The sequence below is a fragment of the Rattus norvegicus genome, chromosome 17 (genome assembly GCF_036323735.1).
Source record: "Rattus norvegicus strain BN/NHsdMcwi chromosome 17, GRCr8, whole genome shotgun sequence".
NCBI classification, from domain to species: domain Eukaryota; kingdom Metazoa; phylum Chordata; class Mammalia; order Rodentia; family Muridae; genus Rattus; species Rattus norvegicus.
This window is the reverse complement of record NC_086035.1, coordinates 76,775,800-76,792,474: the sequence shown is the minus strand read 5'-3', so window position 1 is coordinate 76,792,474 and position 16,675 is coordinate 76,775,800. Positions and strand designations below refer to the sequence as shown.

The 16,675-nt window shown below is 44.5% G+C and overlaps 1 protein-coding gene across 6 annotated transcripts in view; it reads left to right on the top strand.

Moving 5' to 3' along the window:
- The window catches only part of Usp6nl (USP6 N-terminal like), a 128,084-nt gene that overhangs the window by 73,479 nt on the left and 37,930 nt on the right, over positions 1-16,675 (top strand). For 3 of the 6 annotated variants that reach the window (XM_006254233.4, XM_006254232.5, NM_001106120.1), the window contains 3 exons: positions 312-394; positions 6,174-6,213; positions 15,851-15,931. In XM_006254233.4, the coding sequence (XP_006254295.1) occupies positions 312-394; positions 6,174-6,213; positions 15,851-15,931 (204 nt within the window). Of the gene's footprint in view, positions 1-311; positions 395-6,173; positions 6,214-7,149; positions 8,892-8,927; positions 11,581-15,850; positions 15,932-16,675 lie in introns of those variants that run through there. The other 3 variants (XM_006254236.5, XM_063276241.1, XM_039095538.2) reach the window with 3 other exon arrangements.

The following is a 16,675-nucleotide window of genomic DNA, read 5'->3' as shown; positions in this document are numbered from 1 at the left end:
GGGTTCGGTCCTCAGCTCTGAAAAAAAGAAAAAAGAAAAGAAAAGAAAAAAGAGAAGAGAAGTCTATGTGAAAGGCCTGTTCTAGAGAGTTCACTTTAAACCTTAAGGTTTATCAGTTTCCTCAGAAGTAGCTTTCTTGTCTGCAGTGACTTCCCTCAGGACGTCTTTGATGGAGAAGTACTGAGTCAGTTCTTGGTAAGGAGCAATGATTTAACTGCCTGTAACAGCTGAGGTAAAATGACAGCGTGTCTGCTCCTCCTCACTAGAAGATACTCCATGTCGTAAATTCCCTCTTGTCATCTCTGTTTCAGGGACGGGAAGGTGCAGAGATCGAGCCCTGGGAAGATGCTGATTATCTTGTTTACAAAGTCACCGATAGATTTGGCTTTTTACAGTAAGTCACAGATTAAAAGCTGTCATTTCTCAGTTATAATCTTAGGTTGGTCATGTGTTATTAATTTTTTTCTAAGATGCCAGGAGTGATCTACTATCTTTCTGGTTCCCAGCATTTTTAACCACTGTGGCTTAAATTAGGCTATAGTTAAGAATATAACCTATACCATCTTTGTGTTTTGTATGGAGCACAATCGGTGTGTAAATGAATTATATTAATAATTTAACAGAGTTAAATGTACATGAATAACATATTTTTAAAATATTATAAAACATTTAATTTTATGGATGAATTTTTAAAATAACTTGCAATTAGAAAATGAGTGTTACACAACCTAAAAATGAACAATGAAAAAAACACCAAATGGATCTTCCTTATAGTTGTAAATTAATCCTGATACTGCTTCTCAAAATTAACTCGATCTGTCCTGTGCTCTGTAGAGACTTGAGCGGGGTAGACTACCAGTTATTCAGTCAGAAGATTTTGACTCATAAAGCTATCCTGTAAACTAAAGTCCATCTGGTGGTTAGGTCCTAGTGCTGTCTAAATTGTGTGTGTCTTTTAGCAGTGTGAGTTCATTTTGTCTGGATTCTGGTCAGCGAATGATTTCATACATCATCTAGAGAAAAGAATCAAAATTACATTATATTTTGTAAGTGTGTTGAAGCTTTGAAGAAATCAGGTGTGTGAACATTTCATGAAGCTCTTGTTACGTTTAGAGCTGGTGCTGTCTGAAGCCAGAGGACGGAGCAAAGCCTATGCCCCGTCCCTGTCCGCAGCTCCCGCCTTCCTTGTTCATTTGTTCCTCCTTCTGTTCTTCCACCTCCCTCCCCTCCTCCCTTTCCTCCTTTTTCTCTCCTTCTCCCTCTTTTGTCATTAGACTGCTACAACTGTGATGAGAAGCCATTGACATTTGTTTTAGTCAAGCACAGACCTGGGTGTGGATCACATTTTAAAGGACAATTTGAGGATAAAGGCTTAAGCTCAGTAGGTCACAGGTTTCATCTGTTCATTAGAAAGTTGAAGAAAAGATCTTTGGATTCTGTACTAGATTTTGATTTAGAAGACAGGATGTAACTCAGTTCATTTTGACCATTCCATCCATATAATTTGTGTTTTTAATAATCAGTATAGTGCAGATGGTATGAGAAGCATTTAAAAACCTCTACTTTCCAAAAGGGTGTATTAGTTACCTAAACTTCCTTTCATGTCAGTTGAAACAAATTAAAGTCATACAAATAAGTTCTTACCCAGGATCCAAACTTGTATCTGTCAGTTAAAAAGTTGTAGTTTATTTTGTTTGTTTGTTGTTTTAGTTTAAAGAATTTTTTCAAGTTTGGGCTGAGGTCTCTCGGCTGTAGTGGGGGGAGAAATCAGTCAATAATGTAGGTTGATAATCTTAGTTAATATCACTGAGTATTTCCTGTATGCCGGGCAGGGTTCTAAGCAGTTACTATTCTCTGGGTTCTAGATGGTGAACCTGCCTTCAGGTGATTGACAGGTCAGCTCCTAGGACAGGCTGTAGGGTAGGTCTCACTTCAGAGCCATGTTGCTATTGCTTCCTACTATGCCCTTCTTTTGTTTTAATGAGAACGATACAGGACGAGCGCTGTGAAGTGCCTACCCAGGAGACCGAAATGCCTGCTTCTAACAACACAGCATGGGGACCATACCTGTGAAAGTGAAACTGGCAGGTCCCAGTTCTCATGATGTCTGTCACATTTAGGTTTAAAGCCTGCTTTACGCTGGGATCCCAAAGCAAGACACAGATGAGAACAGTGCTGGAGACGAGGATTCCAGTGTGAGGCTCGGCTGTAGTAACTGGTATTTGTTACAGTGTCCGCTCTGAGTGACGCTTTCCCCAGTTTCCAGCCCATGGCTGTTATTGCTTGCCACAGTACAGAGGACTGTGTCATACTGTTGGAGAAAAGTTTTTGGTGTGAGCATCTAGATTCCACTAGAGGTGGTATCTGTCATGCCTTGATCAAAAGAGCACCTCTCCTGTCTTAGCTATGTGTAAGGGGTTTGATTGCTGCTGCAATTGAAATTAGATTTTAAATTCATTGTCAGTGCAATGTGATGCGATGTGATACGGTACGGTACAGTACAATGCAATAAAAAGACAACCTCCCAGCCTTCTGGGTATGCTGAGTATACCCTGGATGTACAAGAAGCACCCAGTGATGTAAACTAAGATTGCTATGCTATAGGAAGGAGTGACAAAAGTTCACACAGTATAGGATTGACTTAGTTTGCTAACAGAGTTCACAGTAAGTATAAAAGCTGTTACCAAACCAGCCTGCGCACTGGAAAAGTGGAGCTTGCTTTAGGAGGTTGGAGAACTTTAAATGTTTAGCAGAAACTGGCTACCACAGTCTTCTGAACAAAAGAATGTCCGGTATTTGGATAACGATAGATAATGTTTTTAGGTCACAAGTTTTTAATAGAAGAGAGAATTAAGAGGAAACTGTACCAAAAATAGAGGAGGTCAGATAAAACTAAGCATTAGATGTTCAACTACTTATCCAGATTGATGTATTTGTGAAATGTAGTGGGGTCACCCTGCTGGTTCCCGTGCCTGTAAGAGATGGCGAGTGGGGCGCTCTTGCTTTCAGGGTTATCCATTTTGGTTAGAAAGGTGGGAGAACTCTGTTACCGATCTTAGATGCAGATTTTAACTAGGTGGAAGCTAAACTTAAATTTGCATCAAAACTGAAAATGAACCATATCAATATATCCAACTTAACTGACTTTAACTATTTCAACAAAGTGGGTTCCAAATGAATGTTTATTTGACATTTTAAAAAGAGTTCACATGAATTGTTGGGAGACGACAGACAGCAGCAGGAATACATGTAACGCCTAATCCAGGAGAAACCCGTGCCAGCCAAAGCCTTTGTCTTTCTTCCGATTACTGCTGGTTTACTCAGGGTTAATAAGAAGGAGCTGCTCCTCTGTTGTAGAAAGTTTTTAATCTCTGGGGGAGGAGGGGTTCTTCCCCACCTTTTATCACTCAGCTCCCAGATCAAAGATACACGACCTTTATATTCATAATAAGCCTGAATCAGCACTACAGCTGGGCAGAGATCTTCTCTCTGAGCTATTAGAATCTATTTCCCATCAATAACTATGGCCATGTTGTCATAACTTCCCTAACACATGACATCTTCTCCAGGCAGCACCCCTACCCCCTTCGTCTGCCCAGCTCTAGGCTGTAGGCAGTTTTATTCACCAATTGGGGTAACCTGGGCATTTTCTCGTCCCCGGGGGCAACCAGTACAGGTATTTAGCATTACAATCCACAGCACTGGGATTGAGAGGACCTCAGCACTTGTCAGCTGAGTGTTGTGTCTGAGCAGTCCACATGTACCTACCAAGTCCTGTCCTCTAAGGCAAGGGAGACATGGCAGTCCTTTGTTAGCAGCAGCCAGACACTAAATGTCCTTGTCAAATGACTAGCTGTGCTGCTGTAGGGGAAACAAGCCTAGAAGCCAGACAGGATCTAAATGAGTAAGGATGACCGTGTTCCACTAAACTTGCTTTACAAAAACAGAGAGCAAACAGGATTTGACCCATGGACTATGGTTTGCTGACCTGGAGGAGTGTTCATCTGTGTATTCTGACTGTGCTCTTCCCTTGATTCTGCTTGAAGCAGATTTAAGTAGCAAGATACAGACTATTAGAGCCAGTGTGGTGGTACACATTTAATCCCAGCACCTGGAAGGCAGAGGCGGGGCTAGGGGGCAGGGGGCAGGGGGCAGGGGGCAGGGGGCAGGCGGATCTGGAGGAGAAAGAGAAGAAAAAGATGGAGGTCATTGGCATAAGCAGACGGGCCTTTTAGTGCGTACCTCTTTGGTGTCCTCTGATCCCATGGCTGTGAGCCTCAGCTATGCCTGCACAGAGGACGAGGTCTGTAAAGATGAGGGTACACACGACAGAGAAACCCGTGCCAGCCACGGAGTTTTAGGTAGAAACCTTGAGAGGACCCAGTCCTGTCCTGTCACCCATCTTTGAGGTCTGAAGACTACTCCATCCTTAGAATTTCTGTTTTTCTTGACCACAGCGTAGCTAATGATGATATAAATGCGTTGGATTATGTTGTACAGAACTTTTCTGTGTTAGACTGAGTGACTAAATGGAAATGTTTATTTTCTTATCTATGGAAGGAGGGATTTGGGTTTTCTCTCAGTTCCGGTCTGGCTTTATACCACGTTGGTCAGTCCCTTTGCTGTGGCTAAATGGTTCGATCCTGCAAGGACTCTTCAGAGACACAAAGAAGGACACGGAGGATACTAGGCCCATCACTAATAATCCGTCATGTTCTTAGTGGTGCCATTGACATCAAGAGAAAACAGAAGCAAGAAAATGCACGTGTTGCTGCCAGACCATTCATACTGTTGAGAAAGCTGCAAAGTCAGCTTTGTTTATCTGCTGTCTTCATTTATCTATCACTGACAGTTAGTCGAGAGTCTCAGGATACTTTAATGTTAGAGGCGATAGCATACACAAACCAGAGAAATGGTTTTGTTCTTTTCTATACTAAAAAAATGACAGCAAAGTTTTCTTTATTTTATAGATTAAAAGGGGGAGGTTTTTTTTAAATTCACCGGCTCATTGAAAGACAACTTTTCTTTCCTTTTCTCTTCTTTTCTCTTTTGATATTGGGAATTAAACCTAGGGCTGCATTCATTCCAGGCACATACCATACCCTACCACCAAATTACATCTTTAGTGTCTGTGTGTTTGTCTGTGTGAATGATGCACACACTCAGTCAAATGTATGAGTTCGTGTGTATACATGTTCACATGTGTGTATGCATGCATGTAGAAGCCAGAGGTCAACATTGAATGTTTCTCAGAAGCCATCAAGCCAGATTTTTTTTCCCCTTCAGTCTAGGTTTCTCATTGGACCTTGCAACCCAGCCAGTTAGAGTAGGCCGGCTGGCCAGTGCGCCCCAAAGACCTGTCTCTGCCTTCCTGGCGAATGCCACCATGCCTTTGTATGTGCTGTAATTACTAAGGATTGAACTTCTCGTGTAACCAGCACTTGACAAGCTGAGCCGTCTCTCCTGCACTCCCAACTGTGATTGTACATTTCTATTTCAAGACAGGGCCTCACTAAGGGGCCCTGAGCTCACTGACACCCAGGCAGTTGTTGACTTTTATATTTTCCTCTACTCAGCCTCTTGGTTAGCTGGGGTTTTAGTCCTTGTCCTCCAGGCCTGGCTCCAGGTTTGTTTTTTTCCTTTATGCTGATTTTAAGCAGTAATTTCATTGAGCCAGTAGTTGGACCTGTGGGTGAAGGTGATGGTCTAAGGCGCTGGATAGTAGAGTGACCTAAGCTCCAGCTTGCCACTGGCTTTGCAGAAGGTCACGTGTGAGGCCTGTCACACTAGCACAGTAGAGTTCAAGTAGTTGTGAGAAAGAGTACGGGTTCATGAAGCCTGAAACATTTGCTGTTACTGTGCCTGAACCCTGGTCTAGGGCAGTGTTCTCCAACAGAATTCTACCGTGATAGAAATGTTCAGTCCACTGCCTCCCTCGAGCTGCATGACTTTTGTGTCCTCGGATTGTTGCAGTGAGACAGACTTTGAATCGTTCCCTGTAGGATGGCGACCACTGTTTGAGGTTGAGGCATGTTGTGACCATAGACCAGGTATATTTTCTGTTGAATTCGGTAGAATCATGAAACGTCTCTCTTAGAGTCAGGTATTACACAGGGTACAGCCAGTGAGAGTCTGCTCTGTCTCAACCACTCCGTGTTTGTTGTTCTCTGCAGTGAGGAGGAGCTCCCGTATCCTAACGCAGCCGCGGACCGGGTAAGTGTGGCCTTTGTTCATTTGTAGTTATCTTGATGAGTTGCCTTGAGGAATAGAGTCAGCTTCTCATTGTGGAGCACTGTGCTGTGTGCAGCTGGCACTGTTAGAATTTGACCATGGTTGTATCACTCTTAAGGCAGTAACTAAGATAAGCATGAAATGGGTTTAGGGGGTTTATGAAATTCTCACCTTTCTTTAAAAGTAAGGAGAAGGATGGCACTGTAAAATGTTCAACCCCAGCTTCAGGTTCTGCCTGAATGAAACAGCCTCTCTGTGGCAGGAACTTTCACCTATCCATCCATTCGTCCATCCATCCATCCACCCACCCACTCGCCCGTACATCTATCCATCCGTCCGTCCATCCATGTGTGCCATCAATGTGTTTTGTTTGGTTATTTTCTCTCAGTGTTTGCTAATTCTTTGAGAAGTCCACACGGTGTGTTGTGGTTACTCCTCCCTTCTTCCCTGCCTGAGAGCTTGGCATTCTTTTTGTTTTTAAACCATCATATTTTGGCTGCCTGCACACTCTTGGATGTGAGGCCTTTACTGGGACCTCAGCTCTTAAAAAACCAGTTTCTCGGGGTTGGGGATTTAGCTCAGTGGCAGAGCGCTTGCCTAGGAAGCGCAAGGCCCTGGGTTCGGTCCCCAGCTCCGAAAAAAAAGAACCAAAAAAAAAAAAACCAAAAAAACAAAAAAACAAAAAAACCAAAAAAAAACCAGTTTCTCCCGTCCCAGCAGCTGTCAGCTGCTAACAGCTTCCTAGGCAGCAACCGGGTGTGGCTTCTTGCCCACCTCCCTCTCCATGCTGGGATTTTGTCTGACTTGACCTGTGCGGATCTCATGCATGCTGTCCCAACTGCTGAGAGCGCGTATGCACGGCTCCCCGCTGTGCTAGAAAATCGTTTTCTTATGCTATCCACCGTCTCTGGCTCTTAGACTCTTCCATCATCATCTCTGAGCCTCGGAGGAGAGGATGCGGAATAGATGTCCCATTTAGGGCGTAATTCCTAAGCTCTACACCTCGAACAGCTGCAAGTCTCTGTTAATCACCTCCCACTGTAAAAAGAAGCTTCTCTGATGAGGCTTGACAGACAGCTACAGTAATCTACAGGTACAGCACTGAGTCACTAGGAGTAACGCATCCCCGGTGATCTTTATGTGCCCTCTGGGTAGTAGACCAGGAGCTCTGAGAGAGTAGCCGTCCTTGAGATTTTGTTCAGCTTCTCCCAAGCAGTGACTGAAACATGTCCTGTGGTCAGTTAACTATGTTAAGGCCTTAGACAAGGGACACCCTATTCAGCGAGGAGCTGCTTCTCCAATTGAGTGGGCATGAGTAGTAGGGGCTCCCTACTCCTCCCCGTGCTCTTCCCAAATGAATTGGAGAATTAAAGTAAAGGTAGTTTGTTTGCGTGTATTCTATGCAAGGGAAGGGAGCTGAACTTCAAACAATGCAGGTAAAAGTAAAAATGTAATTAAAAATATTCTAGGGAAATTTTTAAGATCAAAATTTTCTGAAAATGAAAACTGTAGCCAAACCTTAAGATGTAAACAGAATTGTTATTTCCCATATATGAAGAATACCTATATGAACGCCTCCTGCGGGTGAGTGATAGGCTGCCAAGTTCTCTGGTAGTATCCATAGTCAGGAGGCTTTGACAGGGCTTTAACAGCTGTTAACATAGCTGAGTAACAAGCCCCTCCTGTCACTTCTTTTGTCCTGACTTTACTAATTTTCTGACCCACTGATACTACCACAGGACCCCTCCCCACCCTGTCCTTCCTTTCAGCTCAGATCTTACTGTAGCCATTACAGATGCTCCCTCCCTCCCTTCCTCCATGTCACAAAAAACATACTTTAGATCTTGAATGTTGATCTTTCCCTTGGCTAATACTGATCGATTGGCCTCTAGACAGATGTCCCTATCACAGTGAGCAGGAGCTCCTTCCCCCAGACTCCAGGCCAGTCTCCTCTCAGCAGAGCTGAGCTGTGAGCTCTGCCTCCAGGTGTGCCCAGAATTCGGCTTCATCTCCATTCTGCTGCCCTGTCCCCTGTGCTCTCTCTGGAGCTTCCTGTCTTCCTGCCTCAGTCTTTACCTTTCTCTTGGTCTTACCTGTTCAGTAACAATTAAAATGATCCTGCTAAAAGGAGTTAAGGACGTGACGCTTTCTGATCAGAACTTTTTTCATCTACAGCAAATGCAAGGACCAAGTAACAATGGTCCTCAGTGTTGAGGCATCTTGCTCCTTGTGTGACTTCCCTTCTTTCTGCCCTGGTTCCTGAGTGTCTCCTGAGTGTGAGCGTGGACCAGAATCCCTCTGCAAGGCCTACCCACTGGCTTCTTCTCTCGTGGGGTGTTTTGCTGACCTCATAGTCGCTGCAAGGCTCAGCCCTTTCACATTCTCCAAGTTATCCAAGTGTCACTTGTGGAATGTGGCTGACTGTCCTTGGTCTTCTAACCTAAAATTGGGAATTTCTCCTGGCTGGTGTTAATTTTCTTCCTCCCCCTCATCTTGTTTGTTTTCTTTTCTTTTTCTCTATCGCACATGGCACCGTCCATGTGTTACGTATGTTGAAGATTTGCTGCCGTTAGAGTCACAGTCCACCTCCATGATGACATTAAACATCGACTTAGAGCTGCTGGACACTCTGTTGACTTGCAGTGTCCTACATTTGCAAGGTTAGAGAGAAGAGAGTTGACCTTGTTTTTAAACAAAGCTAAGCTGATTTGGCAAAATAAAAATGTATTAATCTTGTATTTACTTCTTTCTCCTCCTTCACTATTTGTCATTTTTTGCTTGAGAAATCCTTAGAGTCTTCAAGCCAGTAAATAAATAAGTCAAGAAATATGCCAATAAAAAAGAAATATAAGACATTAGCAAAGGGTACATACTTGAAAATTAAGTTTGCTTAATTTTTTATAGATTCAACTATATAATAAAATTCTTAACCAATGCAAGTATGCATTTAATTAATTAATTTCTTGTTTAAAGTCTTAATATAATTGGGAATCACTCTAATTTGTATATCCCTTAATAATTTGTCTAAAATGCCAAGTGTACATACCCTTAATCTCAGCACTTGAGCATTCTACTGCAACCCCCTATTTCTCTGGGGGTGCCCGGAGCACAGCCTGCAGAAAAGGCAGGGCAAAACCCAAAGCAGGGAGTCCACAGTGCTTTCTGGTCTCGCTGGGTACCCAAGCACCGTCAGCATAGCCAAGGGAAGGAACCGGGGGTTCACAGGTCCACCTTTCCCTCTGGGCATCTCCGTGCCAGGCAGAGAGGGGAAAGTGGTGCCTGGGATGGGCGGAAACTGGCTGATTTTGGGGTGAGTGTGAAGAGTATGGAGGGGCTAGAGGAGAGAGAAGGGCTTCCTTGGGAGCTCTAGGTACGACTCTTAAAGGTGGAGGCCTTCCGTGTGTGCGGCAATCCACTTGTTCATACTGGTTTATTTGGTGGTGGCTGTGAATGTATACACTTTATCTGGTGGGAACCAGGGATTAAATACCTTTTGCAAGAAGGAATACCCAGGAAGCGAAGCTTGTTGAAGTCCGGATGGGGAGAGGGGGTATCTAGACACCTTTTAGCGTGGAGAGCTGCAGGTGTTATGCTAGTGACCCAGTGCCCATGGCCCTCAGCGGGATGTCATGGCTACATGGTCCAGAGCAGGTAGAGGCAGGCAGGGAATGGCCATTCTCATTTCTGAGACTCCTAGGATTTGAACTCATGCAACCTTAGCATTCTTATGCCTGTCTGTGTCAACATCCCACGTGTCCTACCCTTGAGAGGCAGGAATAGGTAGAGCTTGAGATCAGCTTGGTCTTCATGGAGAGTTGCAGGCCACCAGGGCCATGCTGTGAAATCTCCTCATCTTAAAAACAAACAAACCTGTTAAAGTGAGGACGTATGTGTACAGTGACTGGTCAGCCTTTTTCTCTGGGTTGTCAGGCTTGGTGACCGGTGGCTCACACATAGACTTAGACTCATGCCAAGTAGTCTAAGGTTAGAGGCTAGCATTCTCTATTGTCTGCCTGCACATAGTGGCTGGACTCCACCATTGCTAGGCAGGGAGTGAAGAGTTATCTGTCCGTTTTCGCTGAGGTAGATCGAGACAGACTGTCGTCTTGCAGAGGTTTGCACTCTGCTGAACATGCAGCCAAAGCAGTGCTTTTTAGTGTTTAGGAATTCTAGTGTGCGGATGTCTGCCTTGTCAGGTAGTCTAGGAGGCCGTTCCCCATTTAAAACAGGGACAGCAAACTTCCCTCCGAAAAGGATTGATGTGATGTTTGCAAAATGATTTGGGTTCCCCCAAATAGGCACTTAAACAAAGAAGCAAGCATACTCATTATATTTATCCTGTAGAGAACAATATTAATAATGGATTATATCATTTCCCTGGGTTTATTGATGTTTTTAATAAGGAGGAAAGGTTATATAAGACTATGAATTTTCATAGATAAAGCTATGAAATGCAGTGCAATATTTTACATAATATATAAACTATGAAAACCTTCCATTTTAGATGTTTTATTTTATTTATGTGTGTGTACATACACATGCATAGATGCACATGTGTCACCGTGGGCAGGTGTGTGCAGGTCAGAGGACTACTCAATAGCCGCTGGTTCTCCTCTCCCACCGTGAGTCCCGAAGGTCGGACTCCAGTTGTCAGGCTGGGTGGTTGGCCAGTGTTTTACCCTCAGCCATCTGACCAGGCCTCTGTTCTAAAAGGACACCTTCATTTTACACAGCATCAAGACTTCACGATAAGTGACCACACATTGCCAAGGCAAGGGTTCTGTACTTGTCCTCTCCTGACCTCTGGTGGTGAGATGCAGGCATGGGTGACTCCCAGCAACGTTACTCACTTGTCCTTACTGTAGGACGGGGATTGGAGGAGTAGCAGATGGAGAGCCCAGCTGATTTTCTTAACTAATTATTTATTTACATCCCTAATGCTGCCCCCATTCACCCCCCCATAGTCCCTCCCCTCACCCTCTTCACTTCTGAGAGGGTGGCCCCCACCCCTGGGTACCTCCCACCCTGACCGATCAAGTCTCTGTATTAGCTCATCGTCTCCCACTGAGGCAGGACACGCCAGTCCTCTGCCTCTGTGTGTGCTGGGGGCCATGCTCCTTGGTCAGTGGCTCGGTCTCTTAGAGCTCCCATGGGTCCAGGTTAGTTGGCTCTGTGGGCTTCCTGTCGGGTTCCTATCCCTTTCAGGGCCTTCACTCCTCCTCCCCTAACTGTTGCATGTCTGGCCGTGGGTCTCTGCATCTCTTTCAGTCAGCTGCTGGGTACAGCCTCTCAGAACAGCTATGCTAGCTCCAGCCTGCAGGCATGACAGAGTGTCGCGGACAGTGTCAGGTACTGGTGCTTGCCCATGGGGTGGCTCTCAGGTTGGGGCAGCCATGTGTTGGCCGTTCCTTTAGGTTCTGCTCCATCTTTGTCCCTGCATTTCTTGTAGACAAGACAGGTTTGGGGTTGAACGTTTTATGGGTGCTTGGTGTCCTTATCCCTCCACTGGGGGTCCTGCCTGGCTGTAGGAGGTGACTTCTTCAGGTTCACGTCCCCACGTTAGGCATCTTGAGCCTATGATTGTAACCTATAGTGTACAAATCAGAGGCTTCCATGACTGCTGGGGTGTGCTGCAGCACCTCACAGAACGTAAGTGCTGCCCTTACTACGCATAGTCCTCTCATGAGCAGCCGAGTGGAGCATGAGGTAGAGAGGGACAGACTCCTTGCCCTCCTTGAGTGTGAGACTCTCCTGAGAACTCCAGGCGATCACTGACCGGACAGCTGTCTAAACTCCGTAGCTGAGGGGCAGTAATTAATGGAGGGTTTATGACCTGGCAGTGGTCAGTGTGAGACCTGAGTTCAGTCTTCAGCCTCATCATAGATACACACACATATGCATGCGTGCAAGTGTATGCATGCACACACATACACACAGCATACATACACATACTAAACTATCATTTAGGAGACAAATGGAAAATTTAGTGTATAGACTAGGGATGTTAATGTTGAATTTGAAATTTCTTGGATATAAGAATGGTATAATGAGGAGTTGGGGATTTAGCTCAGTGGTAGATGGCTTGCCTAGGAAGCGCAAGGCCCTGGGTTCAGTCCCCAGCTCTGGAAAAAAAAAAGAAAAAAAGAATGGTATAATGATTACCATGTTTTTGCTCTTAAAGGGATACATCCTTGGAAATATTTAGATATGACGTGTTCAAGTCTGATTTTTCTAGTAGATTGCCCCTCCCCCAAAGAAAAAAGAGATAAATGAAGTCTGGCAAAAGATTAATACTCGTTAGATTTTCATGAAACACATAGACACATATTTTCATTTATGTTTAAAATATTTTAAAGCGAAAATTGAGAAAAGTAAGGTATTTATAGTGAAGGAAGCTGACAGTCCATGCTGTACAGGCACCAGCAGGCCTGCCTGTTGTCGCACTGGAAGCCATCTGCCAGTGGGCTAGAATGGCACTCTTTCTCCCACTGCGCTGTGGGGGACGAGGCGGGGTATTGTTTAATGTCTCTGGGTTGTTTCTGGGGTTGTTTAGAAGCTCCTCCCTAGAGCAGAGGTCCATTTCCATCCTCTTTCCCAGGCTACCTGGAAACCACAGGGTGCTAGTAACTTTCACATCGCTGCCTAGTTCCTGCCGTGTGTGAACTGTTTACTATATTGTGTTAAACTCTATACAACTGTTATTTTAGGTGATGAAATTAAAGGGTAAACATGTGCTGTGGTTAATAATAATAATAATAATAATAATAATAATAATAACAATAACAATAACAATAACAATGTGATCCGCGCACTTAGGCAGCTAGAATACGTGCTGAGTGCATCAGTGACTGTAGTAGTTCTCATTCTGTAAAATAGAGAACTGAGTTAAAGAAGAATCAAATGATTTTCCCCAAGGAAAGTGAATAAGAGGCCTCTCTGACTAGGCTGGGCCCTGAGTCCATGCTATGACGCTGACGGGGTAGATGAATTAGCTTGACATGGAGGCATGTGGGAGAGGCTCGAGAACTTGAGAAGTTACATAAGATACCACTGGCTGGACGACACATTAGTTACTCCTCTCATTGCTTTGACAAAAGCAGGCTAAGAAATGGCTTATTTTAGCAGTTCATCAAGGCAGGGAAGCCATGGCGGCAGGGCTGGGAGACAGCTGGTCACACGCATCCACAGGAAGCAGAGATGAGTCCTGGGGCTCCAATCACCTTCTCCTTTTGTATTCAGATTCAGACCCCAACCAACCTCCATTACCCTGACCCAGAACCCCCTCAAAGCTAGGCTCGGAGCATTGTCTCCTCTGTGGTTGAGTATCTGCCACAGCATAGGAGTAAACCCTGCTACACTGCTGTAGTCTGCCTTCCGTTTGTTGTAAACGAGTCCACGACTTATTGATGAAGCCAGTTTTCTGGGGCACTTAAGTTTACAGTTGTCAACTGTGGTTTCAGTCATTTCTTCAAAATACTTGCTGGAACAGGCAGTTTCAGCTACTCGGTAAGAAAGTGGGTTTAACTGAGTAACCGACTGGCATGGAGAGGCTTCCTCTGATGGGCGTTCAGGTCTGGTGTAGTTGAGATGATATGCAGAGTCAGCACTCAACTCACACAAGTTTTAATTCCTAACTAGGAGAGTATCTGAGATATAATTTCTGTTTTTCTTTTTTAAAGAGAATTATTTATTAATTTTAGGTATATGAGCACACTGTCTATGTCTTCAGACACACCAGAAGAGGGCATCAGATCCCATTACAGATGGTTGTGAGCCACCATGTGGTTGCTGGGATTTGAACTCAGGACCTCTGGAAGAGCAGTCAGTGCTCTAACCACTGAGCCATCTCTCCAGCCCTGGTATAATTTCTTACATGTATAGAAGAGAGAAAAGCATGCTCAATGGTTCTGAAAATGGTGTGTATATGTCTTATTCTTTCAGGATACATACCATTTAAACTAGTCTAATCTATGACAAACATTAGTATATAAAATATATCTTGAGTAAAGAATGACTACGTCCTGAATTGATTTATTGGTAATTCATAGTAAGGAAAGTGAACGTTAGCAAGAGACCCCTGCATCCCTCCCGGCCCGCCCGGCCGCCCTGGCTGAATGTGTGGCCCTCTGTTGCTGGCCTGTGTTCTGGGTGTTTTCCTGATGGTAGAGAAGGGGATTGTGCTTCAGGGAGTCAGAGGAAGGGTGTGGAGTAACAACAACACAGCGAATGGCCACACAGTCTCTGGGTCTTCACAGCTTGCCCCTCTCTAAAGTCACATTTAGTAGAACATTAATTAGATTTTAGTGCCCCACTGAGTTTTAAAATTAAATGTATTTCTGGGCCCATCGGCATCATTTTCATCACTAATAATATAATAAGGACTGTTTAGCCTTTTGAAAAATGGGAATTAACATTCTTTTGCTCACAAGTGTTTTTTTTTTTATTATGAAAACTCATAAAAACTTTAAAGAGTTAGAAAGTAATTACAGAGTTTTATGAATATACCTAAAGGAAAGTTCTAGGAACCATTCTCATTGGTGAGAGCCTTTTCCTAAATTCAGGGTATTCCTTCGGGAATGCATGCTTTCAGATCTAAAATTACTGGCGGTAAGAGTGCCACCTGCCAGCGTACGGCCCGCCTGTCTGAGGCTGGAGGGAGGCCATCAGTGTGGAGCCGCAGTTTTCTTCCGGGAGACACCACTGCCTGTGTTAGGAAGGAGACAGGATGGCGGCTGGAGACAGAAGAGGGTCACTACACTCCCAGGCCCCAGTACTTAGAGAACAAGTAACCCCCGTCCTGCAACCCAGAAAGAGAGGAGCAAAGCATTTTCTGTGGTAACTGGCCTCAGTGTTAGCCCTGCTGCACATCTCAGTCTCGACATGCAAGACCTGTAATTCCCCATGGTGATCTTGTTCTTCTTAAAACTCTCGGGAACTTCTGTCAGCTCCCCAGGTAGAGTGCTGCACGGTATTGAGACACAAGGATCCCACATCACCAGATAAATCCCATCATTATCTTTGAGCTCCTCATGTAGGGTCCTTGGGGACTTTTTCATGTGACCTTGCCACCAGCCTTATGTCAGCCCCTGCCAGGGCCTGTGTCTCCCTGTTAGCACAAGAGGAGTCTCAGGTGACAACTGTGACTTAGTTTTGTAATTGTTTCTCTACCATGGAGCTAGTTACATATTAATTATACAGTTACTAAATTGAATTCTTTAAAAAGAACAACTTAGTTATTAAAACATTTGCTAGAATTTACTAAAATTAAATAAAAGAGAATTGAAATTTGTAGGCTTTTTGGTTGCTTTACAAAATACTTCAAAGTTTTCTTTTAATTTTTTTTTTGTAGTTATAGGATTTTTCTGATTGTCTTTTAGGATATTAGAAACGACAAGCAAGCCTTATCTTTTCACTCACAGGAGTGTAGGATTCCTAACTTCAGCTTTGGACTGCAGTTGATGCTTGTCCGTCTCATATTATCCAACTTACAAACAAGTTGGGCAAGGCATTTGCTCTCTAGTACAGTGTAACTTCAAAACATTTTCTTTGGTTCTGTTACAGTGTGATTTATAAGTAAAGAAACTTCAAACAATAACGTTAGATTTGAATTTCATTTTAGCAAAAGCAACTGGAAATCGAAAGGACTTCCAAGTGGCTGAAAATGCTGAAGAGATGGGAGAGATACAAGAACACTGAGAAGGTAACGCACAGCGGTGTCCTTTCCATGGACGCATAGCGGGGTCCTCTCTGTGGGTGCATGGCCATGGCGGGCTCCTCTCTAAGGGACGGGCTTCATCCTTCAGTATTCCAAGGTTTACCGCTGTACTCACTGGTGAGGTTCTGGTTTAATGAAGCATAACATTTGATCTTGGAGATCTTCATGTTGGAAATAGTAGAGTGGCTCCTGCAGGCTGTGTGGTGCAGAGGTAGAGAGAGTGCCACTGGCCTCAGCTGCTCCTAGGTCCCGGCTTCCTGTGCCTCCGCTCTGACTCTCCTCTGCAGTCAATCATTGCCGTAGTTCTAGGCCTCACGTCCACATCCTGTTGCTCAGAAGGAGAAGGAGCTGGCCTCTGAACACTTTCCTGGAAGCAGGAAACACTCCTTCTGTTCTGCACTGAGTCCATGCTAAGTTTTAAACCAAGCAAAGGGAAGAAAGGGGGGAACCACACAAAAATTAAAACTCCGGTCCCTTAAGAGCAGTTGCTCTCTGGCCTTGGCCGCAGCATGGCTCAGCAAGTAATGTCTGATGACCCGCAGCATGGCTCAGCAAGCAATGCCTGATGACCCGCCTTGTATCCTCAGAACCCACATAAATAAAGCTGTCTTCACAGGGCCATGGGACTGCCGCACATGCCTCTCAAGTTTCCTGTTTGGTTGAAATGCCAGATGTTGTCAGTAGCAACAACCACAGTGTATTTATTGTAAGGAAATGTCTGCCAATACG